The sequence below is a fragment of the Lycium ferocissimum genome, chromosome 5, assembly GCF_029784015.1.
Source record: "Lycium ferocissimum isolate CSIRO_LF1 chromosome 5, AGI_CSIRO_Lferr_CH_V1, whole genome shotgun sequence".
NCBI lineage: Eukaryota > Viridiplantae > Streptophyta > Magnoliopsida > Solanales > Solanaceae > Lycium > Lycium ferocissimum.
The window spans coordinates 19,262,061-19,289,110 of NC_081346.1; the positions used below are offsets into that span (position 1 = coordinate 19,262,061).

The window sequence follows — 27,050 nt, forward strand, 5'->3', positions numbered from 1 at the left end:
TTTGGGTAAACAGGCCCAAAAAACTAGTTCGGTTGGGATTCGGTTCTTTAAAGTTTCGGTTTCTTGAAGTTGATTCGTCAAGTTTTTTGATTTTACCGGTGTTATACCCGATACTGGTTTGACCAATTGGTCTTTAAGGGGTGAACGCAGTGTGGTAGATCTGGGTTATCATATCGAAAATTAAATTTTATACCACGGTTTGAGGTATTATGGTATTTGATACGGTATTTAATGTCGTTTTTAAAAAGTTTGATATTGATGCGGTGTTAAATTGATATGAAAATATCATCGCCGGGAACCATGGCACAGGAGAAACCGCGACACTGGACGCAGCATCTTTGCGTGTAATAGAAGCGAACCACATGAAAAACTATTTTGAATCATCGTGAGCATAACATGAAAGCGGAATATATGACGAATGCGTGATGAGCCTTTATAAAGCACTTGATGGTCGTAATACTTAATAAAAATACTTGTTTAAACATGAGTGCGAAAAAAACCATGAATGAGCCAAAATGGTTATACGACTCGATATGTCTAAAATAACGTAGCTTGACTTGTCTATTCTATGAAACCTGTCATGAGTACTGGTGGAAAACATCTTGCGGGGCAAGGCGCGCCGGCGTACCTTAGATGCGTAACAAATCATAAAACAAAAGTTGACTAAACCAAGAATGAGATGGGGCTCGCGAAATGAGCCGTACGAATGCGTCCCTGCGGCGGATGTGTCGTCACGTATATCAATACTGCGTGTGAAATACGAGGCCCAGAACGATAAAAGGGGACGTCGGCCACGTTGAATGTCTTGGTATGTAAAGCAAGCGAATGAAATAACATGAGACATAAAGTAACAAAGAAGCCCCGAGCATTAGGCGAAACCTGGTTATGAGCATGAACATGAATACATATATAATATAAAGCATGAGTAAAACATGGTAGGTAGGAAGCGTTTCATAACCGAACAATATAATATCACCACGTGGGTACGTGAGTACGGTACCTAATGGGACCAGTGCAGCCCCCATACCTTAGCAGGTATAGGGTGGTAACGTACGATGGATCCGTTCGGTGTAAAATTAAGGTATCGTCTTAGCGGGCGGAGCGATCCTTGTCCTACGGTCGCGCTACGTAGTTTCGAGCTATACGAGCATACCATTAATTCGTGCAACTCCCAAAAATATGAACATAATATAGTTGGCTAAGAAGCCCATGATTTTCGTGAATTAACTTGTACTTGTCTTGTAATCATGATTTCACGAAATAACTTGTAAACATGGTTTCATGAAATAACTTGTAAACATGGTTTCATGAAATAACTTGTATTTAGCATGTATGTATCTTGAGTCCTGGCATGAACATAGTTATAAAATATAATTGCATGAAAACTTGTAGACATGTAGGATATTCACGAAATAAGCATTTTTATTTAAAAACATGCGCAAGAACCCATGGAATGCAATATATGGGTTTTCATGAATTACGGACGGATTCTCAATAATCATAAAGAAATATTAAGAACTCATTGATGGAATTATAACAATTCATACATAATATAATCATGGACATGGACCTAGGGTTATCATGAGCATGGTATAGAAACCTAGTTTTAGTAGAGAATCATAATTTATGGATTATGAGGCGTGGGAAGAAACAATGATGTTCCCACGCGTAGATAGTAACTCACATACCTTAGTCGCTCCAAAACTTGAATTAAAGACTTGAGCTTTGAAGAGGGTTTCCAAAATCTTGAATTCTTGAACCTTGAGATGGGTTTCTTGAAAATCCTAGGTTAGGAATGATGATTTCTTGTTTAGATTACAAGGATATATATTAGAATTGACTTGGAATGATTAGAGTAGGCTTACCTTAGTGTTCTTGATGATGGAGAGAATAGAAAGTCGTTCTAGGGCTTGGGAGTGTGAAGAATGAAGTGAAAAAGCCTTAAAACGAAGTTTTATAGCTATTTTGTCGGACCCATTTTACGCCCTATTTTTACGTCCGGAAAAGTTTTACGGACACATGTCTTACGAAGTAAATTCGTTCCGGTGATTAGGTGTCACGACCTATTTTCACTAAGTCGTGCGGGCACCTACCTTTCCCACTCGGTAGGCGAACCCTTATTCAACAATCAAAAATATATAAATAAAGCGGAAGAAGATAAAATAACGTAAGTCTCACGATAATAATATAAAGAAATATAGAAATAATGAGAATCAACGATGTACGGTCGATCATACAAGAGCATCTAACTAAATACATAAGTCGAATCATAATAATACATAGTAGCCTAAAAGATCGTACCCCGAGAATGAAACAAGACATAAGGATAATAAAGTCGTCGGCATCGATCGTCCTCGTGCATCGTCGAAGGACTCGAATCGAGAAATCCTCGAATATTAGCCACGAAGAGTAGAAATCGATCTCGGTGGTACTTTCTGCATTCATAAAAAGAACGCAAGTGTAGGTAGATGCAAACAACGTGCTGGTAGGTATCGTAGCGACTAAGACTAGATAACGTATATAAAGACAACAAGCAAGAAAAACATATAAACCAACAAGTACAAGTCAATATGAATCCATATCCACGGAACAAGTCATCCTTTATGTTATAGCATCTAAACCCAATTGTGCCAAGTCTTAGTATAATCGATACCGAATCGGTACATCACGCAAGTATCCACAATCATCAACGGGAACCGAAGATATAATGCAATGCAAAAATGTATGTAGGATGAATGCAATGCATATGCGGTTTTTACAACGTGTCCGGACGGAGTAACTCCACGTCTCGGCGATCATGACCCATACGGGGGACCCGCGAAGTCCATGTACCACTCGCTCGGAATATAACCTCGGATCACGAGCACGCTCTCACGATCCCGGCAAAGACCTCGGGCGTCGGACACTCGCATCGTTCCCGCAAGAAACCTCGGGCAACAAACACTCGTCATCTCTTTTACCCTCTCCGCAAAGACTATGGAGGCTACACTCTCTCGCGTATCATCGTTAGTGCCATAACCGTGCATATATCAATGTATCGTGGAAATGCGTATAAGAGTATGATAAATGTAATGTTAAAAACCAATTCAATAAACGGTACCGCGCACATGGAATACAAGTAATATCGTGATAAGGCTACACGAAAAGCCACGATGGGATCACCGTTTTCATCTCCATATCAATCAAGTAAAGCACCGCAATATCATAGTCATGATATATCATTAGTCACGAATGACATCGATGTCTCGAGTATGACGCAGGCACAAAAAAATAGATCAAGATAAGTGACAACACAACGGGATGTGTATCCCAAATAAATACAACAAGGTCCGACCTAAGAAAATATCTAACCTTGACTTGATACCGCCGGTTTATATACACTCTCAGGCAATATCATCTAAACATACGCTTCGCTAATCAAAGTCTCACCATAGTGTCGTAACCTACCTCGATGCGGGCCGTGTGTCACGAACTCCCAAAGCTTTTTTCCTTCGAAGTGCTTAGAACGGACAGTCTTAGATGTCCAAGAACAACTCTCTCTTTAAAATACTTGAAGAAACACTAACTTGCTTCCATAGATGACTAAAACGTGGCTATTACATAGAATTAATTGAACGGGTTCTTTGGACATTTTCCCTTGCTCTCGATGAACCACAGAGAATAAAAATCTTTTTAAAAAAAAGATTGGACTTGGCGCAGTAGGAAAGCTTCTTGCCATGGTACATTCATGATTTTCTCTCCAAATCAAGATGAAGTTTGGTAATTTAGTGGTGTTGAAAAATTTGCTAGTCACGTTTTGGTGTTGATACCTCAATAGCAATAAAATTCTATGTATTAACTAATAAATGAGTGAGATGACTATACAAAAGAAACTAATAAGGGCTACTAGCTACGTTTGGTATAGGCGTACCAAAATTAAATCATATTCGCCACTCTAATCGAGAAAGATGAAGTCTTATGTATATAATTTATTAAGTGGTTCATGGGGCTCACATATCTCTTCATCATTTTAAAGAAATTACACATACGGATGCCACTTCTTATATGAGAATGATTAGTCATTAATTTTTGTCCTCATGATGCCATGAGGCATAAGTGTGCCACTCACCCCATTCATAAATGACTAATTTAATGCCACCTTTTTTTTGTTAAATGTTTCCACCTAAAGTAGAACTATATTTATTTCGCAAAGGAAAGTTGCTAAGTTGCACGAAAGAACCAAAATTCCATGAAAAGTTTTGTCGCCCACTTCATGGTATAGTATTCATTATATACAAGATCATAAATAAATTTTCCGTTGTGCTTATATTAAAATGTTTCAAGTACTAAATCAATGAATAGGTACTATCCGTTCTTTTGTTCATCCGGACCATTCACGCACTATCCGTTCATATAGAACAAGTGCTGCATATTTGCATATAGGATACCTTTTTTTTTTTTTTTTTTAAGCTAATTAAAGAAAGCATGCAAGGTACATATATTTTCCTTTATTGCGTGCCCACTTATTTAATGGTGTTGTTGCCATTAATTCCTTATGCTACCAGAATCAGCCACAAGATTCAATAAATTACATTGCTTTTGAATTGTTTACTTGCTATGCATAACGTGGAAAGTTAGGCATGCACTTGTCCTTTCATGACAAGTTTTTACTATATAAAATAAGGTGTCATTATGAGATTCATATATAAATATATATCTATTAGTCACTTGTTGCTCAAATTCCATGGATCCACGTGAGTTGTGCTTACAAAGTACCTTCCCATATAAAATCCTTGATTAAAATATTAGTAAATGAAAAATATCTCATAATAATTTCATAAATATTGAGATATGTAGAAAATATATTTTATCAAACTCTAATTTTCCGATCTTATATCAAGAGGATAAATTTTTGTAATATTAATTTTTCACAACGAAAGAAAATAACTCTTTTTATGAATAAACTATTCACACATATTAATTACATATATTCTAGAATTTACTCATCAATTAAATAACCGAATCTTAGTTATCGCAAGCTATAGACACCAAAAATTAGACCACAGAAAGGGTGTTTTAGGGATATTAGGCCTAAAAGTGCTAAAAGACCAAATGGGTCGTTACATTTGGACTTTCTGGGTCAATTTTACGGTCTGAATATACGGCCCGTATAATTTTCACGGCCCGTATATTCCACCGTATATCGGCGGACGAATCTTTGTTTTTAGTAAAACGGGCATAACTTTTTGTACATAGCTACGTTCAAGGCCCATAATATACATTTGCGGAAATCTATTTCAAAGGGCTACAACTTTCATGTTTTAAGTTTCCTCAAATTCCCAACGGATTTTCACGAAATTCGTGGAAGCGACGTATCAAAACTTAGCCGATTCTATAGACTTTTAAACGCCTTACTATTAGCCATATTGAGACGATCATATCTCCTTGCTCCGATCTCTGATTGGCCTGGTCCTTATATAGTTAGAAAGCTATTTTTACGTACTACAACTTTCATTGAGAGTGCTTTCCCAAATTCCCAACTAATCAAAGAGTTATCCTTGCCGAAGTAGGCCTATCAACCATTTTCGCAAAACGTTCAAACCTTCAATTTTTCCGCTAAACTCTAACGTTACGAGTCTAACATGAGTTCTAAGATACAAGGTGTTACAATATCGAAATACCGAATATCATACCGAAGTATATAATTACATATACAATTCATATATCTTAGTATTATAGTACTAACAAATATATAAACTAATATTATTAGAAACTAATTGTTTAAACGTTGAAACTTTGACTACTCTATCTTGATTTAAATGTCTGTTTTGTGTAATCTTTTGAATATTTTTACATGTGTAAGGTGTTTAGTGCATAATAATCGAGACGTTTTTTAAGTAGCGAAAGTCATAATTCTCTACGATATGAGTATATGTAAGTTGAAGTCGGACAAACTATGGTACCGATTTACCGTACCGTAAAATACCGAAACCGAATTTTAAAATACCGAATCATACTGAATTAATTTGGTACAATAATGGTATAGTATTTTTAGAGATTGAAAATTAAAATTACCGTGCCGAAATTTTAAATATCGTTTTATATCATACCATGCCCATTCCTAGGTGCTGCCCCTTTATTTAACTTTTGTCTTGTTTAAGTAATCTGGCCAAAACTAGCCTCGGGACGACCCGAAAGAAAATGAAAAGTTGCCCTTTTCAAGTTTTGCGGGGGGCCAGGAGTGACTTTAAACCATAATCTCCATTCTACTTAATTGGACATACGTCAGATGAAATTAGCTTTGGATATGCGATTTCATCTCTGAGTTCATCCCATGCGATGAAATCTCAAATCATCCAAAAAGATATGATTTGGGATTTGAATCATGATTTTAAAAAGTATAAATATAAAATTTGACCCATAAGTTTATATTTTGTAAAAAAAGACTCATAAGTTGGTAGATATATTTACCAATCATGTTTACCAACCATTTGTATTAAATATTAATCTGTAAGTTGGTAAAATATTTTCAACAATTAATTACTCCCACCAACCATATTAAATTCTACCATATGAAGAGATTGTTCGTATCATGTGGGAGGATTATATTAAAGAGTAGTTACATTACTATTCATGTTAAATTTTCTTTTTTATTGAACTAAAATTTGATCAATTGATGTTGTATTTTTTAGAAAGGCCTTCTAGTAGCGTATTAATTTTATTATGAACTATGATTTACTCATTGGGTAAGATTGTATAAGAATGGGGAAAATTTTGACGGTTTTCACAACTTGTGAGATTTTTATGTTTATAAAAAAAATTACAACTTAAGAAATTCAAATTTCATGTCCAAATATGATTTCATCTCATGAGATCATATCCAAACGGCTCCTTAAATTATTCACAAGTTATGCGGATAGACAAGATTAATTTTTATTGTTAAGTGTTCACAAATTACGATGGACTGACTTTCCTTTTTATTTAAATTGTTTACAAGTTTTATTATATTAATATTGCTTGCTTGCTTGTGTTGTTCAATTATTCTTAAATGAATTGAAGCATTTTAGGTTTACCAAAATACATGTGGCCATATTGCTATACTAATGTTTGCATCCGTTTTGGACACTTGATCGAATAATGAAGGTACATTCAACAAAATAATACTGCACCTTGTCTTATTCGATGTTCCCCTATAAACAATATTATTCGTCATATGCCTTAGAATTTAAAAGCTCGCAATTTGCTTTGCTTATGTTGCGAAATACCGCGAGTTACAAAACAATACAATAATTTTGATTTCTGCTTATATTTGTTGGGCTGTTGTACTTTGACTATCTTATTTATCTATGGTAGCTAATCTTTCCTTTCTTTCCTGATCGTTCTATCACGACTTTCTCACTTTTGTTATTCTCGTTTTCATATTATTTTTGACATGTCTTGTCCCTATCCACTTTTTATCTTGTTTTCCTTTCTTGGTATGTCTTTCGAAATGTACCTTCTCTACCTTTCAAGGTAGGGGTTAGGTCTGCGTACACTCTACCCTCCCCAGACCCCACATTGTGGGATTCTACTGGACTTCTTGTTGTTGTTCTGAACAAGAAGAAAGAGCATGATAGAAATTATGCTAGCTAGTTGTTTTCGCACAACTTTAAAAGATAGGAATAAAAAGTTAAAGGCATAATACATCCCTTCAAATTTGGCTTCAGTTGAACACTCCAACTTACAAAATGTTCATCTAAACACCTTCAAAATTTATGTGCCACGTCAGCATTTGTGTTTACGTGTTCAACTTTATATAAGTCGAGATGCCTACTTATACATAGGGCTGTTCACAGTTTTTAGTTAAAACCAAAACCAAATCAAAATTTAACCAAAACCGAATAAAAAAAAACCGACATTTGGTTTGGTATGGTTTGGTTTGGTTTTAAATTTGAAAAACCGATAATATTTGGTTTGGTTATGGTTATAGTAAAAAATAACCGAATAAATAACCGAACCAAACCGATAATTATATACATAAAATTTATAATTATTTATATGTATAATATTAACTTTTCATAAATAATTAAAGATAGTTTATACCTTTTAATTATTAATTTAATTTTAGTCTACTTATTTTTAAGGCCCATGTCTTAAAAGAATATGTCCAAATCCAACAATCCAAGCCCAATCTAATAAGTCGTAAGCATAAGGGTAAAAAGTAAAAACCTTACTATCTCTTTTCATTTTACATTCGCATGTCTTTCCTCAATATGCAAAGAAAGTTCGCCCTTGTGGTAGTGAGGAAAAAAGAGCTTCATAAGAAATTTGAATAATGTAGAGAAAGAATATTTGAATTGTCACGGCTAGTCATAAATTGAAAAACCGAATAAACCGAACCAAACCGACAATAACCAAAGGTGGTTATTATTTTACTTGGTTTGGTTATGGTTTTAGACATTTAAAAACCGACTAAATTGGTTTGGTTATGATTTTAACCAATAACCGACCCAAACCGAACCATGAACACCCCTACTTATACACACTCAAAGTTAGAGGGCATACTTATCGGTTGAAGCCAAGTTTGAGAGCATGCTCATGTATTATCCAAAGTTCTCATAAAAAGGATATTGGTGAATTTTATCCAAATCGTACAAGCCTGGATTGTGTCTCTTCATTCTTGGCAATTGGGCCTAAAAGGAAAGAGCTAAGCCCATTGACTAAAGGAAAATAGATACCTCGTAAAAGTCCTCCTTTTATGTCATTTTTTCCACGTTTGTCGATTCCTCAGACTCCACACTTGCTCTGCTGATCCCTCATGATTCACAGAGTAGCGTTTCAGTAGGGTTTGCGTTTTGATCCTTAACCCAAAAATTACTCTTAAATGTAACAAAAGATCCATCAAAACTCAATAAATTCGAACCAAAAATTCCAATTCAACTGAACCACTAGATCTAATCTTAAAACTGTAGCAAAAATGGAGAAAGCAACGGATCTGCAATCACTCTTCTCACTGAAATCACTAAAGCTGAAAACGAAGCAACAAGAGCTACTCCTTCGTATCTCGATTCTGGGACTCGTATACATTCTAGCATTTATAACTAGGCTTTTCAGTGTGTTAAGATATGAGAGTATGATCCATGAATTCGATCCGTATTTCAATTACAGGACAACATTGTATTTGACAGAGAAAGGTTTTTATGAGTTTTGGAATTGGTTTGATTCGGAGAGTTGGTATCCACTTGGACGTATTATTGGGGGTACTCTTTATCCTGGACTTATGGTTACTGCTGCCTTTATTTACTGGACACTTAATTTCCTCAGGTATCCCTTTTCTAAATGCTCTGCTTTTTTATTACCAAAAAAAATAAGTGAATTCAGTTTACTGTATTAGGTTAGGATTTAAAGGTGTAATTTTTTTAAAGAAAATTGTGAAAGAGGAAGCATTGTGTGAGGAGACTTTATAAATATATATGGACCAAAAAACTATCTGGAGAAATTTATTTTTATGATTGGAAAAGAGACATAGAGAGCAAAGTTTAATCAAAATGTCTAGAAATTTCTTACATTTAAGCTGCAAATCGAGAGCGGAAACAATGCTTTTTTGCTAAATTAGCCAAATTTCAGTATAATACTTATTGGTCAAAAGTCTGAAACTTTTGTCTAGTTTGTGAAGATAAAATTTCACAACTTCTGTAACTGAGAGACATGCATTGCATTACTGGAAATACAGAATTCTTCTCTGAGAGCTAAAATTATACCGCTTTTGTAAGTTCTGCATTTTTATTACCAAAAATGAAGGACTTGAGTTTATTGCATAAAGCGAGGACTTAAAGGTGTAATTTTAGATATATATATGGACCAAAAGTTATCTAGAGAAATTTAGGAAACATCAAATTGGATGATTAGTCACTCAATTTAGAGAAATTCCTCAAACAAGGGAAAATTACGCTCTATGTCTACTGGAAGAAAGTAACGCGCTTTAGAGCGTATCTCTATGTTACTGGAAGAAAGTATTTATGCGCTTTAGAGCGTATTTTGAGTTTGTTACCAGGTTTAGCTCATATTTGTGTCTAAACACCTTTTATATACTATTATACACTTTTATTATACAAGGTTGATATATTATTTATAATGCTTCTCCTCCCCCCCAAGGTATAATGTTGTATAATATTGTATAAATGGTTGAAAATATGGCTATGTGGCGTAATATTTTATGTTGGGCTGTATATTTTGAAAGGACTTCAGTTTACTGCATAAGGTGAGGAGTTAAAGGTGTAATTTTTATGAAATTGTGAAAGAGGTAACATTGTATGAGGATTATGTGAGAGCAGAGTTGTAAATATATATGGACCGGAAAGCTATTTAATGAAATTTAGGAAACATCAAATTGAATATGAGTAATTGAGAGAACTTTTTTGTTTATTGGTGAGACATAGAGGCAAAGTTTAATGTTTTCTAAAAATTTCTTACCTTTAAGCTGCAATCAAGAGTGCAGACAATGCGGCTTTACTAAATTAGCTGCAAATTTTTAATCTTTCCAAAACTTTTTAAGCTGCAAATCGAGAGCGCAAACAATGCCTCTTTGCTAAATTAGCCAAATTTGAGTATACTATTTTGTCACGTTTGTGAAACTCTGAAACTTTTGTCTAATATGTGAAGATAAAATTTCAGTCTTCAATCCCTCGGGCTAATATGATCTGTAACCTAGGGACATCCATTTTCATTACTGGAAATGCAGAATTCTTCTCCGACAGCTAAAAATATAACATTCTTTTTTAGGTTTGCTGTCCATATCCGGGAGGTTTGTGTGCTCACAGCCCCATTCTTTGCTTCCAACACAACCATTGTTGCTTACTTCTTTGGGAAAGAGTTATGGGATTCGGGTGCCGGGCTTGTGGCAGCAGCATTGATTGCTATCTGCCCGGGTTACATCTCAAGGTCGGTGGCAGGATCATATGACAATGAGGGGGTTGCAATATTTGCTCTGTTGCTTACTTTTTATTTATTCGTTAAGGCAGTGAAAACAGGTTCACTTGCTTGGTCTCTGGCTTCGGCTTTTGGGTACTTCTACATGGTTTCAGCTTGGGGTGGTTATATCTTTATCATTAATCTTATCCCGCTCTATGTGCTGGTACTCTTGGTTGTTGGAAGATATTCAATGAGGCTATATGTGGCTTACAACTGCATGTACATTTTAGGAATGTTGCTAGCAATGCAAATTCGTTTTGTGGGTTTTCAGCATGTACAGTCCGGGGAACATATGGCAGCAATGGGAGTATTTTTCTTGATGCAGGTATTCTTTTTGTCCTTTGTATTATTTGGATGGAAACAGATAAAAGTGAATCACGTTTCTTTAAATTGTTTTATATCACTATGAAGTAGTTGTTCATGTTTTCCTGTATAGTCCGTAGCTTTATGCCCTTTTAAGGATGCAGCTCCTGAGGTATTCTGGGGTCCTTGATCGGAGTTCATAGCATTTTGTTCAACTCCTCCTTCAGGAGGATTTCTTCTCCTCAGCTTGTAGATTTTTCCTCTCTACATTGTTTGATTCCCTCCCCCCTCCCCCGTAAGAATCTAATCTGCAGGATAGAATTTTTTTTCTTTGGACATTTTCTCCTTCAGCCCGTTCTTTTTATTCTTTGCTCATGACCGATAATTGATGTAAGCATTTTACTGATGCTTGAGAAGGTGTACAGCTGGTTCTCAATACAAAGTTTTGATCTTGTTGCAGGTGTTTTATTTCTTGGATTGGGTGAAGCATCTACTGAATGATCAGAAGTTGTTTCAAGCTTTCTTAAGGATAACATTGACTTGTGCTATAAGTGTGGGTGTCATTGCTCTTGGAGTTGGCACTGCTTCTGGTTATATCTCTCCATGGACTGGTCGGTTTTACTCACTTCTGGATCCAACTTACGCAAAAGACCACATTCCCATTATTGCTTCTGTTTCTGAGCATCAGCCAACCGCATGGTCATCTTTCATGTTTGATTTTCATATATTGCTAATCCTTTTCCCGGCGGGTCTGTATTTCTGCTTCAAACGGCTGTCGGATGCTACTATATTTATTGTGATGTATGGTCTCACCAGCATGTACTTCGCCGGGGTCATGGTTCGATTGATTCTTGTTGCTACACCTGCGGTATGCCTCATCAGTGCTATTGCTGTCTCGGCAACTATCAAGAATTTAAGTCAGTTGGTGAGGGCAAAACCAAAACCTACTCAAGGTGGCTCTGGTAAAGGAACAACTAGCACAAAGGCTTCCTCAAAGGTAGCATCGCCGAATATGATTATTTATAGTTTTTCCTAATACCTCACATTACATGATGAACCTATATCTTCTTAACAAGCAGCCAGTTGGTGCAAACTTCTTACTGCCTACTAATTCAAATAGCTTGAAAGACATATTAGCAGGAAACGAATCATGGGTGTTAAATAGCTTAGAGTCATTTAATAAACAGAATTTTATTGGAAGATGATGTAAAGTTTTAAGAAACTTTAGAGTGCTCCGACAAGCAAATGGAGAAACAAAGATATTTGATATATTTGTCCGACTTGACACATCTGAAAGATCTCTATAGGGAATGGTAAATTTTGATGTTTTTCTTCAATGTCCTTCAAGTTTGAAATAAGCCGCCTTACAAAAACGTTGGACACGTTCTTTTTTTCCATTCTCTTGGATTATCTCTCAACTCAAATTTCTCTAAAATGGTCAACAGGTGTTTTGGTAATTTAACTTTCCTGTGTAATGTGTGTATGTTCCAAGACGTCTTACGGTCTTAATATGTGCAAGCAACTATATTGATATCTAGTGACAAAAATTGATATCTACCGACTAGTGGGAAGTTTAATATTCATGAATTTAGCAAACAGTAGCCAGTTATTTTGATGTAGACTTACTCTGGCTCCGTTGTCGTCTGCTTTTGTGCAGATCCCTTTTCGGGTTGGGCTATTGTCTGATCCGATAATCTAGTGCAACTAAGTAAAAAAAAAATTTGCTCCATATATTATTGAATGCCAATTCTTTGGCAAAGTTACTGTTACCCAAAAGGCATTATGATATGACTCCCGAATCCTTTTTCATTTAATTTTTACTCGTGAATCTAGCTATGTTACCTTTAACCACCGTGTTGTCAGAGCTGATTCGGATATTCTTGCTGTGAGATTCTCCTTACTTATCTTTCTGCATTTAACTTATCAAGTCCTTGATTTTCTTTCAAAATGAGGTGATATTGAAAAAGAAATTACCAACCATAATTGAGTTTTGGAACTACTTTCCAAATGTGGCCTATAACTTGCTTTTGTAAATGATTGTGACTACAACAGGGTGCGCTTGATCATTCTTTGCCCTACCAAAGAAATGGAGCAATTGCATTGCTTGTTGGTGCTTTCTATTTGCTGACTAGATATGCAATCCATTGTACCTGGGTGACGTCAGAGGCATACTCATCTCCCTCCATTGTCCTAGCTGCAAGGGGTGCCCATGGGCAGAGGATTATCTTCGATGACTACCGTGAAGCGTATTTTTGGCTGAGGCAGAACACTCCTCAGGATGCTAAGGTCATGTCTTGGTGGGATTATGGTTATCAGATCACTGCCATGGGGAACAGGACTGTGATTGTAGATAATAATACCTGGAACAACACACATATAGCTACAGTAGGAAGAGCGATGTCATCTTATGAGGATGAAGCATATGAGATAATGAGATCACTGGATGTGGATTATGTATTAGTTGTGTTTGGAGGTGTAACTGGGTATTCATCTGATGACATAAACAAGTAAGGAGTTTGTTAATTTAAAAAGCATGGTTGCTACCTTTTCTTTCCTTACCAAAAAAAAAAAAAAGCATGGTTGCTAATATTTCTCCTCATGTGTATCTTATTTTCTTTAATCGATGTCTAATCCAGAAAATACTACTCCATGTTAATATCAGGCTTACTGTTAAATTTTTTTCACCTTTCTCGCTATCGGTTATCCCGTTTAAGCATATAAGATGTCTTTTCTAATATTCACATACACTACCACTAGTAATGCTGATAAATTTTTTTGTATAGGGCTTCATCTCCTTGTTTTCTTTCTTTGATGGTGGTCTTATCTTGTGACTGATTTAATTGTAATCATCTGTTTCGTGCTAGATTCTTGTGGATGGTGAGAATAGGTGGCGGAGTTTTTCCTGTCATCAAAGAACCAGATTACCTTGTTAATGGCGAGTATCGTGTTGACAAAGGTGCTTCGCCTAAGATGTTGAACTGTCTGATGTGAGTTCTCCTTGACCTCATGGCTCACTGTTTATACTGATTCTTCCTTCTCCAACTGTGTTTTGGTCCCTTGAGGGCAGCCTACCACATTATATTGTAACTTCCTAAAATATATTGGTACCTAAAGTTTATTTGTCTAAATTTTGTTGGTCGTAGTTCATATACTATTAGATCTCATTCTTTCTCTTGTACACAGATTAATTTTATACTACTGATGTTTCATGATTAGGTACAAGCTATCTTATTACCGGTTCGGTGAGCTGACAACAGAATATGGCCAGCCTCCTGGGTAAGTTACTAACCTCACTATAGGTATCATTGTGCTTGCTGGTTTTGTGATGGATATTTTAGACCCTTATTGATCTTATAAATATTTCCAATCAGAATTATTAAGCCCCCTTTTTCACGTTTTTGGGAACAACCAGTAGGGCGGGGACTGGCAAAAGACACTCATAAAATAAATGGGGTTATCAAATATGATTCCTGATCTTTTGAGCTTCCGGCATTGTGATAGAACCAACCTAATAAGCTGATTGACTGGGAAAGAAGGAAAATTTGTATATTACAACCATTTATGATGCCCAATACTTGGCCCCTTGGCTGAAGTGCAAAAGTATTCTGACAATGGTTAACATTAAGTTATAAATTTGCTGTTTCCACAGAAATCCTTATGTCTTTTGTAGGGTTTGTGTTGTTAGAACTGATCTGTGTTTGGGTTTTTGGAAAAAGAACTCTGCACATTTTGATTTGATTTTGGGATATTAGTTTTAGAAAAAAAAAAGCTATATGTGAAAAATATCACTGAAGCTTGAAAACACTTTTAGACGTTTTTGTATGTGTAAATACAATTATCAGAATGACACGTTGATTTTGCACTGAGAACAGCCGTTTTGCTGCCTTTGGTAATCAAATTGGTTTCCGGAAACAACACATGTTTCATTCTAATACTAAACTAATTGGTTTTGAAAGTGTTGCGGGCTTGTGGCTTATGTGATGAATTATAGATTTAGAAGACATTATTACTGGAATGCTGATGCCTTCCCAATATCTCTTTATGGTCCAGATATGATAGAGCCAGGGGGGTTGAAATAGGAAACAAGGACATCAAGCTTGAATACTTGGAAGAGGCGTTCACGACTTCTAATTGGATAGTCAGAATTTATAAAGTCAAACCACCCAAGAACAGGTGGTAAACAGGGTATCTTGCATCTCTGCGGCTGTAATGAGGATTTCAATTTTTGAAAGCATTAGATAGATATAGAGTACTGCTTTCCTTCTCATCTTTTATTTTGTGTTGAAACTTATGGCTCCTCTTGCCTGGGATGTTCTTTTTGCAGGTTTTGTAGTAGGAGTGTATGACTCTAGTAATATGGCCTAGTGTAATATTTTAGTCAAGTCTTGCGTAGTTTCTCTAAAATCATTCGTGTTTAGAGGAATTTGAAAATAGGATGACGGTAATTCATCCTTTTGGTTTACGATGTTGAGATCTGAAACTATGTGACTACTAGTTGCCTCGTTAGTTAGCCAAGTTGGTTTCTACATGAGTCCCGAACCAAAATGACCCAATAAAAACGGACTTGAACCAAAATACCTTAGGAAAAAAGTATGGTACAAAAGTACCTTTAAATATTGCGTTAAAGAACTTAACCGTAATGGCACGGTTAAGTCCTTTAACGTAGTAAAATCTTTTGCGTTAAAGGAGTTCCTCCTCTTTTTTGTTTTTTTCTTTTGGTTAAACTCCTCTTTCTTTTATATTTTTCACACTTTTTTATATACTTTAACCGTAGATTAATCATGCTTTGAGACTTTAAAACTTCAATATTTTATATAGAATTCTATTTATTTTTGTGCTATTAATAAGATAGGTTCAATGCATCAAAGATAAGCAAAATTTCGAATTGTCGTTTTAGTGGTTGAAAAGTGCTCGAAATTCATTTTGGTTTGAAGACTTGTTGTTATTAGCTTTAAGTTATTTATGCTTTAGGGTTTAGATTTAAGTATGTTATACTTTAATTAAACTTGCATCATTCATACCAATGTCAAAATAATTAAATTGCATCATTCATAATAATATGAAAATACTTAAACTTGCTCATTAATAACAAATTCAAACTTGTTAAAATACAATCATCAAAGAAAAAAAAAACTTAAAATATATTCATCAATTCATACCCTTGAGTTGATGTAAAACTAAACATACTAATATTCTTCAAATTAACAACATCATCATAAATTAAACATATAACTAAAATCACAATATTCTTAATCATCATAAGAATTGAAGTCTTCAATATCGTCTTCAGATGAATATCTTGGGTTTGTTAAGACAGATCTTCTTTTTGTCGATGTTAATTCCCTACCGGTTGATGATGTTTGTTCTTCGGCCAACTTTAGCATGTGAAACCTACAATGTCTTGCTAGCATTCTGTTTTTTTTTTTCTTTTTCTAATCCTTTGTATGGCAAGGTCGCAAGTGTGTGCACCTACTCGAGGCATGGTTATTGAGAACCTTATTGGGATTTGAGAGTTGAGATTTTTCAAGTCACGAACAAGACGTTGTGATTCGGCGTACCGATGTGCCTATTCGCGACGTAAACCACAATGATATTCATGTGGATCTGAATATTTCAGCTTGCGAAAAATCGTCATTACGCTCCATTACAAGATGGGGCTTGAAATCGTCTAGCACGAATTCACTGTTATCGGTTGAGGAATCAACGTAATAGATGCTTTGATTTGAGTTGTCATCACCACTGCTATTCGAATCCTGTGGAAAAAATACCGACCAATCTACATTTCTACTATTCGACATTGAATTTTAAGTGGATACTAAGTAGCAAAAGGCTACTTATATAGGTATCAAACTCAATAGGTTGTGGGATCATGATTATGACCCCACCAACTTTATTTAATACAATACAACTATTACTAATATCATCGGGAATCATCATAATCGGACATCTCACAATTCGAATCCCACTTGGATCTGAATTTGACGTAACCATGTTGACCATAGTTTACCTTGAGGCAACATATTTTCATCCGATTGTTCTCTTCACAAAAACGGTTAAGAGCAAAATTCAACTCTTGTGAAGTGCCACAAGGCATTGACATATCACGATTTTTTGGGCGTTGAAGCCCTAATGACCTCAAGTTTTGTTCCAGTGCTGCAGCCTCCCTAACACGCCAATTCCACTCGTGGTCATCATATTGTTGTAACGTTGATTATATCTCTCGTTTGGGTTATTCAAGTATTCAAATCTTCACCAAATTCCCATGTCCTACTCATTGCTTCGAATATGTCTCCTGGAGAGAACGTTGTAATACGACTAATATCTCTAAATTGATTAAAAAATGACATAATAACTCAATTTTGTGTGGTTGGTGCTTATTCGTCAGTTACGTTATATTACACTCGCTAGCATCAAACGCGTGCATTGTGTTGTCAATCATGTTGATGTATAACGCAAATTTTAGATGCGTTACGACGTTTTTGTATGACAACTCCGATTGACAATACACTGCATTAATTGACAACACGGGGCACGCATCTGACCAGCTATAGGGCATGAATTTACTCCACTCTGATAAAGCAACAGTCCTGCAGATCAAGTTTATTATTTTAACAATTTCTCAAAGTGGTTAATAATTGAGCCGAAGTAATAAAAACTTCAATTTTGAGATGGAGAACAGAATATTACTGTATCGAAGGGTTTATAGGCTCCATCTTTGCCTTGAGTAAATGTTCATCCAATTCTTGGGTTGTTAAGGGGTTTCCATTTGGCAGTGCTTGCTCCCTAAAATATCAACTCAAAAATTTCATGACCAAGCCTTCACAAAAAAAAGGTGGTTTTGTAAGTTTCTAAGTTTAGCAGACTTGTAAGCAAAGTCTGACAAAATCATTAACCAACATAAGTCAATCAGTAGAGAAATCTAGTAAGGAAAAGGAAAGAATTAAGCATGCACCTTCCTTCACTATCATAGATTCCAGTATCACTATCATGCTTCAATTGTAAGCATTTCTAAATGAACTATACATCTTCCTGTTGATTCTGAGCAATCAATTTTCGTCAAATGAATGATTTAGTTCTTACAAACAAATTCTTGTAGCCTACTAGAAGAATTACAATGTTACACAATATACCCAAGAGATTATGAGCTGTTAACTTCTTTTTTTTTTTCTTTAGTTCTATCTCTCACAGACATGACAAGCTTTTTTCATGAAATGCAGCTAAGCCACCAAGAGCAACAAAACTGTCATCATGCTCTATCAGCATTGAACATTAGCTTTCTTGCCGCATGATTCATATTCAAATAAGTTTTCTAGAAAAATGTCTCGCACGCCCTATAAAGGTTTTTAAAAATTCATAAGAACTGATATAACGAAGGGGAAGATAGTTAAATGATAACTTTACTCCCTTTAAAATAGAGAAAATCAAATTAGGAGTCAGATCAGTTGGCATAAAAGGATCAAAATTATATAGGCCTACATCCTCCCTCCCATTTACTATCCTAATAAGGACTTTTAAGCATATACAATCTAATGCAAGTACCCGACCCATTCTACATTTTTTACTGGCATATAGTAGATCCCTCATTAAAAGATAATGAATTAAGAGCGACACCAGTTGCAAAAGCCATGAAAAATGCTTGCTTGTAGATAAACTGTAACTTGTTGTATTCTCCATTGTACAGCTTCATGTAAACCCAGTGGAATCTAGCACGAATGCAAAATCCATCCATCAGACTCACAATGCAGTAGACACACATTCCCTACACAAGGAAACCAAATTTTCAGTTGAATCTTGTAACACCCTCACTTCAACCATTTTTTTTTATGATTGATACAATATTGGAATCGAAAACAACAAGACAATGCAAGAGAAATTAAAGGATAGATAATTTGACACAACTTAAGACCTAATTTAGCAACCAAAGTTATAGGAAACTAAGACCTCTAAATTAAGAACAAAAGAAACACCAAACTCTTAGGATGACCAAGAGGGATTTGTGATTCCCTAATAACCGATCCTCTCAACAAAGCAATATGGGGAGCATCATCAACCTTATGGCAAGCAATGAAATGGGCCATTTTCGAAAAACGATCAACAACAACAAAGATGCTATCTTTCCCCCTTTTTGTCCTAGGCAATCCCATCACAAAGTCCATGGAAATGTCAAACCAAGGTTGTTGAGGGGTGGGAAGGGAGTGTACAAGCCATGGGGTTGAAGCCTGATTTAGCTTTTCGGCATTCAAGGCATTGGCCACAAATTCGGGCCACATCCCGCCGCATGCGGGGCCAATAGAATTGCTCCTCAAGAATCCCCATTGTCTTGTCAATACCAAAGTGTCCCATCAATCCCCCATTGTGTGCCTCCCTCACAAATAACTCCCTCCAAAGCTCGTGGGCCAAGGTCACATAGTCGCTTTTTGTTCTTGAACAAGAAACCATCAAACTTAGAATAGGGAGTAGGATCTATCCCTAAGCCACCTTTCCCTTTCCCATTCTTCACATTCTAGAAAGATTTGTGCAAAGACGGGGTCCCGGGATACAATGTCTTCAAGCTCTCAAAACCCATCAATTTGGAAGACAAAGTATTGACTAAAACATGTTTCCTTGATAAGGCATCCGCCACTACGTTATCCTTTCCCTTTTTGTATTGGATTACATAAGGAAAGATTCAAGGAATTCAACCCATTTGGCATGCCTTTTGTTCAACTTACCTTGGGCAGCAAGATGCTTTGGGACTCGTGATCGGTCCGAATCACAAACTCTTTAGGCCACAAGTAGTGTTACTTTCCCAAAGCACGAATTAAAGCATACAACTCAAGATCATAGGTAGTATAATTCAAAGGTCGGCTCCCTTGAAGTTTTTCACTAAAATGAGCTATGGGGTTTTGGTCTTGCATTAAACGGCTCCAATACCCTCTGCTTGCATCACATTCAATCTCAAATATTTTGTCAAAGTCGGGTAGTTGCAACAATGGTGCGGAACTAAGCATTTGTTTTAAAGTTTCAAAGGCATTAGCTTGCTCCGTGCCCAAGAAAAAGGTTTGTCCTTTCGGATTACCTCGGTCGAAAGGAGCGGCTATGGTACTAAATCCTTTAACAAAACGCCCATAGAAACTAGCCAAGCCATGAAAGCTTCGTACTTCTCCAATGGATTTTGGAGTGGGCCAATTTCTTATGGCTTCTATTTTGGATTCATCAACCTCAACCCCCTTGAGCTCACAACAAATCCCAAGAAAACAACTTCATCCACACAAAAGGAACATTTATCAACATTGGCATAAAGTTGTTCTCGTCTAAGCACTTCAAACACACATTTCAAATGAATAACATGCTCATCCATGGCTTTACTATACACCAAAATATCATCAAAGTAAACAACCACAAATTTGCCAATAAAAGGTTTCATCACATGATTCATCAAACGCATGAAAGTACTAGGAGCATTAGTGAGACCAAAAGGCATCACCAACCATTCATATAGACCAAACTTGGTCTTGAACGCGGTTTTCCACTCATCTCCGGATTCATCCATTTGATGATACCCGCTCCTAAGATCTATCTTAGAGAATATGCATGAACCATTCAACTCATCAAGCATGTCATCAAGACGAGGTATGGGGTGGCGATACTTTAGTTATCTTGTTGATGGCACGACAATCAACACACATGCGCCATGATCCATCTTTTTTTGGCACCAAAATCACGGGCACGGCACATGGGCTCATGTACTTTCCCGCACAACTCCCTTTTGAGGAGTTCATCTATTTGCCTTTGAAGCTCCTTGGTGTCTTCCGGTTGGCTCTATGCCGGTTTGTTTGGCACCGAGACCCGGGATAAAATCGATTGGTGCTCAATTCCCCCTCGAGGCGGTAACCCCTTTGGGAGTTCCGTTGGGAACACATCATCAAATTCCTGCAAAAGGGAAGAAATAGAACTAGGAAAAGAAGGGGTTAGTTCACTTGTGTGCAATGCATAGTCCCTATGCATGAGAAGAATCACCGGTTGACGCTCCCCCAATTCCTCCCGAATTTCCCCACAATTCGCCAAAAGAGAAACTTTGGTTTTTTCTCTAAGCTCTCCTTTCTTTCCACTCACCTCTTGAGAACTACTCTCCGCTACTCCTTCTATGCCCACATTCTTCTTTTGCAAAGCACTATGACCCTTCTCCTTCAACTCCTCATTTTGTTATAGATCTCACCCACTTGGGAGGGGTCGGGATTCAAGACATGCTTGACACCATTGTGGACAAGAGTGTATTGATTAGTTCTCCCATTATGGTTGACGGACCTATCATATTGCCATGGTCGGCCAAGTAGAAGATGACACGCTTGCATGGGAACAACATCACATAAAACCTCATCGTGATACTTCCCAACCGCGAATTTGATGATAGCTTGTCGAGTCACCTTCAATTACCACATTCATTGAGCCATTGAAGTTTGTAAGGGTTTTCATGGCGGGTGGTGGGAAGTTTCAAGAAATCAACAAGGGTGGTACTAGCAACATTGGCACAACTCCCACTATCAATGATCATGATGCTAGTGTTTTGGTTAATGATGCACTTGGAATGGAAGAGATTTTCCGTTGACTTGGGTCATCCATGCTTTGCTTATCATGGTTCTTCGCACCACATAGAGGTACAATAGGCTCATCATCACCTTCAATACCATCCCCTTCACTATCAAGTTGTTCATTCTCATGATAGACCTCATCATCTCCTTCCTCACATTCTTCCTCATCCTCACTATAAGTGTCTCTCAAAATAAATGCTACGATTAGGCATTCACTTGCTCTATGACCGAAGCCATGACATTTAAAGCATTGAATAGGAGTTTTCGTACCTCCTTCTTTTGAAGCAAACTTCGGAGGTTGTTTGTCAACTTGCTTCTCAACTTGAGTATTCTTCACAAATGGTTTCTCGTTTCTTAACATTGTGGGACCCTTTATTCTTTTGTGCCTGGTTGGAGAAGCTGCTCGTTCTTTGTTATTGTTCCATGAACTCACATAGCCCCGTGACTTATTGATTTTGTCTTCCGAGACCCTCCTCTATTTCAATAGCCGCTTGAAGGGTCTCTTCAATGCTCCCATAGTTGTGGAGTCTCATTTGTGAGACAATCTCACCATTTAACCGCTCGGAACCGAGTCATAGCATTTAGCTCATCCTCGTCAAAGTCGATCCTCATCTTGACAATTTGGAACTCATCATAGTATTCTTCCACACTCTCTTTTTGCTTTGCCTTAAAGTATACACCTTTGAGTTGTTCTTGCTTGTAGCGTTCGGTGACATACTTACGCCGCACGTGGCGTCCTTCAATTCATCCCAAGTAGGTGTGGGAGAAGCCCATAATTCTTCTCGCCTTCACTTGAGTTTCCCACCATGTGGAGGCATAGCCCTCGAATTGAGCAATGGCGTAAGATGCCTTTTTCACCTCGGACATGTCATTCGTCAAGAATATTCTATCACAATGCATCACCCAATCAAGAAATGCATCGGATCACTTCCTCCTTTGAAGATTGGAAGGGTAACCTCGATAGGGTGAGACTCGTGTCTCGCCCTCCTCCATAACCATGATTTTCATTCAAATCTCCATCATCATCATAACCTCGATGGTCACGACCTTGGTACCCTTCACGAGCTTGGTACCCTCTTTGCCTACCCATGTGAGGGTTAGGACCATGCCTTCCACCCCTCCCTCGATAACCTCCTTGTGCTTGCCCTCGTGGCCTCCACCCTGGGTCACCATATAGCTCGTGCTCAAGTATAGCCTCTTCTATCTCGTCGTCATTTGGTTGTTGGATGTTTGGACGGTTTTGGGGTGACATTGGTGCATTTAGGTGTGGATCATTTGGACGTGGATCATTTGGAGTTTGTTCTCGTGGAGGTGGGTTGTTCGTTGGCTTTATGGGAATGTTGTTCGGAGGAGTGATGGTTGTGTTTTGGGAGTGTTTTGGGGGAGGGTTATATAGATGGTGGAAGGTACCGGGTGAGATTGTAAGTGAAGTGCCTCGAGTGGCTCCACTTGTGCCTCCTTGGTATTGCACTCGGGGCGAGTATGAGACTTCCCTACTACCTCCTTCAATCGCTTCCACCCTACTTCCCAAATTTTCCATTCGACTACCCATGTTTTCCATCCGACCATCCATATTACCCACCTTATCGTTCAAGGCTTGCAAGGCCCTCATTACATCAACTAATGTGAGTTCCCCGGTGGGAACTTGTGTTTCATTCTCCGTAGCCATGGTACCTATTAAGACACTCAACAAAGCAAGCAAACACGTTAGATTAGTTAAAACAACTCACAATCGCTCAAGTATGCGCACCTTGAATTGCCTCACAAATTGCTTCCGCTAAAGATTGTGTGCTTGTTAATGTCGACTAGTCACAAGGGTTCAAATTCTACTCTTGGTCGGAATAGATTTTTGTTAGACTAAGAAAGAACGAGGACCTCAATTAAAAACAAACGCACTTGAACTAAGAATTATCAATGAGGTAAAACGAAAAAAGCTTGAAAGAAATTGGCACGAAAGAAATTCGGACTCAAGAACTAGTTAACAACCACGTAAGGATCAATTACTAGTTGTTAATTAGTTATAAGAATCAAGGAATTGATTAAGGAGTGAAGTTGAAAAAGGATTGGAGTTGAAAAACCTGAAATGCGCAACATGCTACACTGGCGTCACATGCGACTCGCATGTTCAACATGCGAGGATCATATGCGAGTCGCATATGCTGCCACCGAAATCTCAACTTTTTGTCAACAAGTGCGACACAAGGTGCGACTCGCATGTACTGCCTGCGATGGAGTTATGCGACTCGCAGGTGATGCGACGAATTTTCACCTCTCTGTCACAACATGCGATACTAAGTGCGACTCGCACGCGTCTATCTGCGAGTCAACATGCGACTCGCATGTGTTGTTTTCGATCCAACTTTTGTGACGTTAATCTTTCTTGGGATTCGTTTGGATGCCTCTTTTCTCGAGTTTTTGCGATATATTGGCCTACTCAATCTAGGATCTTTCCTTTTTGGGTGGAAAAACAACTTTTGACAACTTTGGGAAAATACTTTTGGATCAAACTCTATTTTGTTTTACTTCTTCTTCTTCATGAAGATATGAAGTTGCTCAAGAACATGAAGAACATTCAAAATTCAATACACCTCCAAATCAACTTATTTTTCCACCAATTTTCAGATTGAGATTCCCTTTGATATGGAGAACAAAGCCCACTAATCAATTAACCCCAATTTCAACTCAATCACCAAACCCACTTTTGAATTTTCAAAGCTTCAAGGCTCAACAATTGTGGAACACAATTCCAACTCCAAATTGATTCGAAATTGAAGATTTAGACTCTAGACACTAAGAAACTCTAATCTAACACCAGATTCAACAAAAATTAACAAGAAAATTCGATTTTCGATTTTTTTTTTTTTTTTTTTTTTTTTGTTGAATCAAAACCCAAGACTAGATTTGATGGAACAAACCTAAGCTAAGCTCTGATACCAATTGATACAATATTGGAATCGAAAACAACAAGACAATGCAAGAGAAATTAAAGGATAGATAATTTGACACAACTTAAGACCTAATTTAGCAACCAAAGTTATAGGAAACTAAGACCTCTAAATTAAGAACAAAAGAAACACCAAACTCTTAGGATGACCAAGAGGGATTTGTGATTCCCTAATAACCGATCCTCTCAACAAACAATCAATCCAAAGCTAAAAACAAGCTCACACTCTCAAAAGAGTTACAATTATCAAAATTATCAATATTCAAAATAGTCTAAGTCTTTGAAGAAGAAGAGAGCTAATTATCTTATGCTAGAAATAAAAGAAAGCAAAATGACATAAACACCCTTAATGAAGACAAGGGCCTTGTTTGGCTATTCTTCTTCTTCAATATCTTGAAATCTCCTTGCAAGAATAGCCAACTCTTCATCTTTTAGCCCTTGTGGTAACTTCCCATTTCCTCTTCTTCTCCCCAAGCAATCTTCATCAACAAATGGACTTGGGATCCAAGGTGCTCATCAAAAATATACTCAAGAGCCTCCGCTTCATGAATAAGCTTTGCAAGTGTTGTAGTTCCTGCTTGGCTCCTTGTAAATGGCCTTGAGGCAAGTGGGCTTCATCAATGACAGTCCATGTGAACCTGGACGACTTAGCGGTTAATGATGAATATGTAAGTATATTAAAATATAACCCCTTTCTGTTAAGTTAATGGTATTCAAAATATAACAAAATCTTGAATAGTCCCAACATTTACAGTTTGTAGCCATTTTTTTAATTCATATTCACATGACTTGTGAAAATCAATTTCTACTCAATATGAATCAACTCCGATGCTGTTATTCTTTTAGTTTTTGCTGGCTCCATCTTGAGAACTTTGTTCACAGTAGTATAAAATAATTGTAAACAATTTCTAAGTCAAAATATCAAATGACCTAGGTATTATCGACTGATGTTGATAGTAATAACATTATTGCCACACAAATAATCTAAACTTCACAAGTCTACATGGTGCAGAAGGCAACGAATTCAATCTTAAGGCTTCACTTTCAAGAACTACGGCTTTTTTATATTGGAGACATGATCCAGCCAAAATTAGAACAAACTGCCTTGCCGTTGGATTTTTGAAGAAAAAAAACTAAGGTAACTATTTTTGTCATCTCCAATGCTGAACAAAACCAATTTAGTAGAACTTAAGTGCATTACTAACCTTTGGAGATTTTGTTCACACTTCACAGAGCCTTCCTCTATTCTCATTGCGTTCATCTTAATAAATTTGACTGCTACGAAATTAACACAGAACAATAAATAAATATATGCATATGCAAAATCAGTTAACAAAAGAGCCAAAAGCACAAGAGGGCGAAGGAGAAGAGGGAAAAATCCCGAGAACAATATCCCTAGTGCAGCTCTCTCAACTCTCCCAAATGCAGCCACCCCAGAGAATGTTCTTTGAGAGGCAATTTGGACGGAACCAAGAAATTTAACACCCAAATATTAAAAAGAAAACGTGCATTGCAGAATCAATTAAGAAAAGAGCAAGAGGCATAAATAACTCTAGAATAGAAATAAAAAAAGTTGTACCTTATCAAGATTGTGGCTGTAATACCACCGCAAAAAGAAAAACATAAATAAATTTTCTGATCTACCTTGCACACCTTACGCTATCTATATTATGTTGTGATCATTTTCGTATTCCACCAAGATACAAAATAAAATATCATTTGTTAGATTAATACTAATAAAGAAACAAACACAATATACATAGGGCTAGTGTAATAACTTGTATGTAGTTGGGGATGTGGATAAGGCGGGTCAATTTGTATTTTCGTTTGAACCTTGTTGTTAATGATGTACCTACATTAATTATATATAAGAGATTACAAAATAATAGTGCTATTTTGTATAAGACAAACTGCAGTTTAATTTAGCTTACCATTATATTTGAACCCCCCAATATGTCTTGCAAGAATGACAAGTTATTCGTTGAATTCTTTTGTGAGTCTTTTCGGTCATCTTCAATAATCTCTTTCTTGAATTATCACTTCTTAACCTTAGGATCAAGCTTATTTTGCAATTAGAAGAATTAGAAACGCGATGTTACACAAACATCATAAGGAGCAGGGGTGAATTAGTAAAAAATTATAGATTATTTTCTATTTCAAAAAAGTAAAAGAAAGGTTATTTATTTCCTTCATTCGATCGTCAAATGTTAGGTCAATGGAAAATCAATTTTCCAACTAAGAAACACAACCGCGTGTAAAAAAGACATTGAAATATACATTTGAAAGGGTGTAGCTTATAACAA

At 36.8% G+C, this 27,050-nt stretch overlaps 1 protein-coding gene and 1 long non-coding RNA gene across 2 annotated transcripts; one reads left to right on the forward strand and one right to left on the reverse strand.

The window, feature by feature from the left end:
- Nucleotides 1-8,723: 8,723 nt before the first annotated feature.
- LOC132056369 (dolichyl-diphosphooligosaccharide--protein glycosyltransferase subunit STT3B) lies at nucleotides 8,724-15,694 on the forward strand. Its single transcript, XM_059448527.1, has 7 exons — nucleotides 8,724-9,282; nucleotides 10,741-11,254; nucleotides 11,693-12,229; nucleotides 13,285-13,739; nucleotides 14,097-14,219; nucleotides 14,449-14,508; nucleotides 15,283-15,694. Exons 1-7 carry the CDS (start codon nucleotides 8,936-8,938, stop codon nucleotides 15,410-15,412), a joined length of 2,166 nt encoding a protein of 721 aa, XP_059304510.1. The 5' UTR covers nucleotides 8,724-8,935; the 3' UTR covers nucleotides 15,413-15,694.
- Nucleotides 15,695-16,283: 589 nt separating this feature from the next.
- Nucleotides 16,284-26,318, reverse strand: LOC132056370 (uncharacterized). Its single transcript, XR_009414757.1, has 3 exons — nucleotides 25,953-26,318; nucleotides 17,920-18,991; nucleotides 16,284-17,819 (listed from the first exon to the last, which is right to left on the reverse strand). It is a non-coding gene; the product is annotated as an uncharacterized LOC132056370 (long non-coding RNA).
- Nucleotides 26,319-27,050: the final 732 nt, after the last annotated feature.

Bases quoted from the DNA above. Each gene is read 5' to 3' on its own strand.
- LOC132056369 (XM_059448527.1), top strand. From the start codon at position 8,936: ATGGAGAAAGCAACGGATCTGCAATCACTCTTCTCACTGAAATCACTA. The intron at 12,230-13,284 runs GTAGCATCGCCG...TGACTACAACAG, and splicing joins GCACAAAGGCTTCCTCAAAG to GGTGCGCTTGATCATTCTTT. The intron at 13,740-14,096 runs GTAAGGAGTTTG...GTTTCGTGCTAG, and splicing joins TCATCTGATGACATAAACAA to ATTCTTGTGGATGGTGAGAA.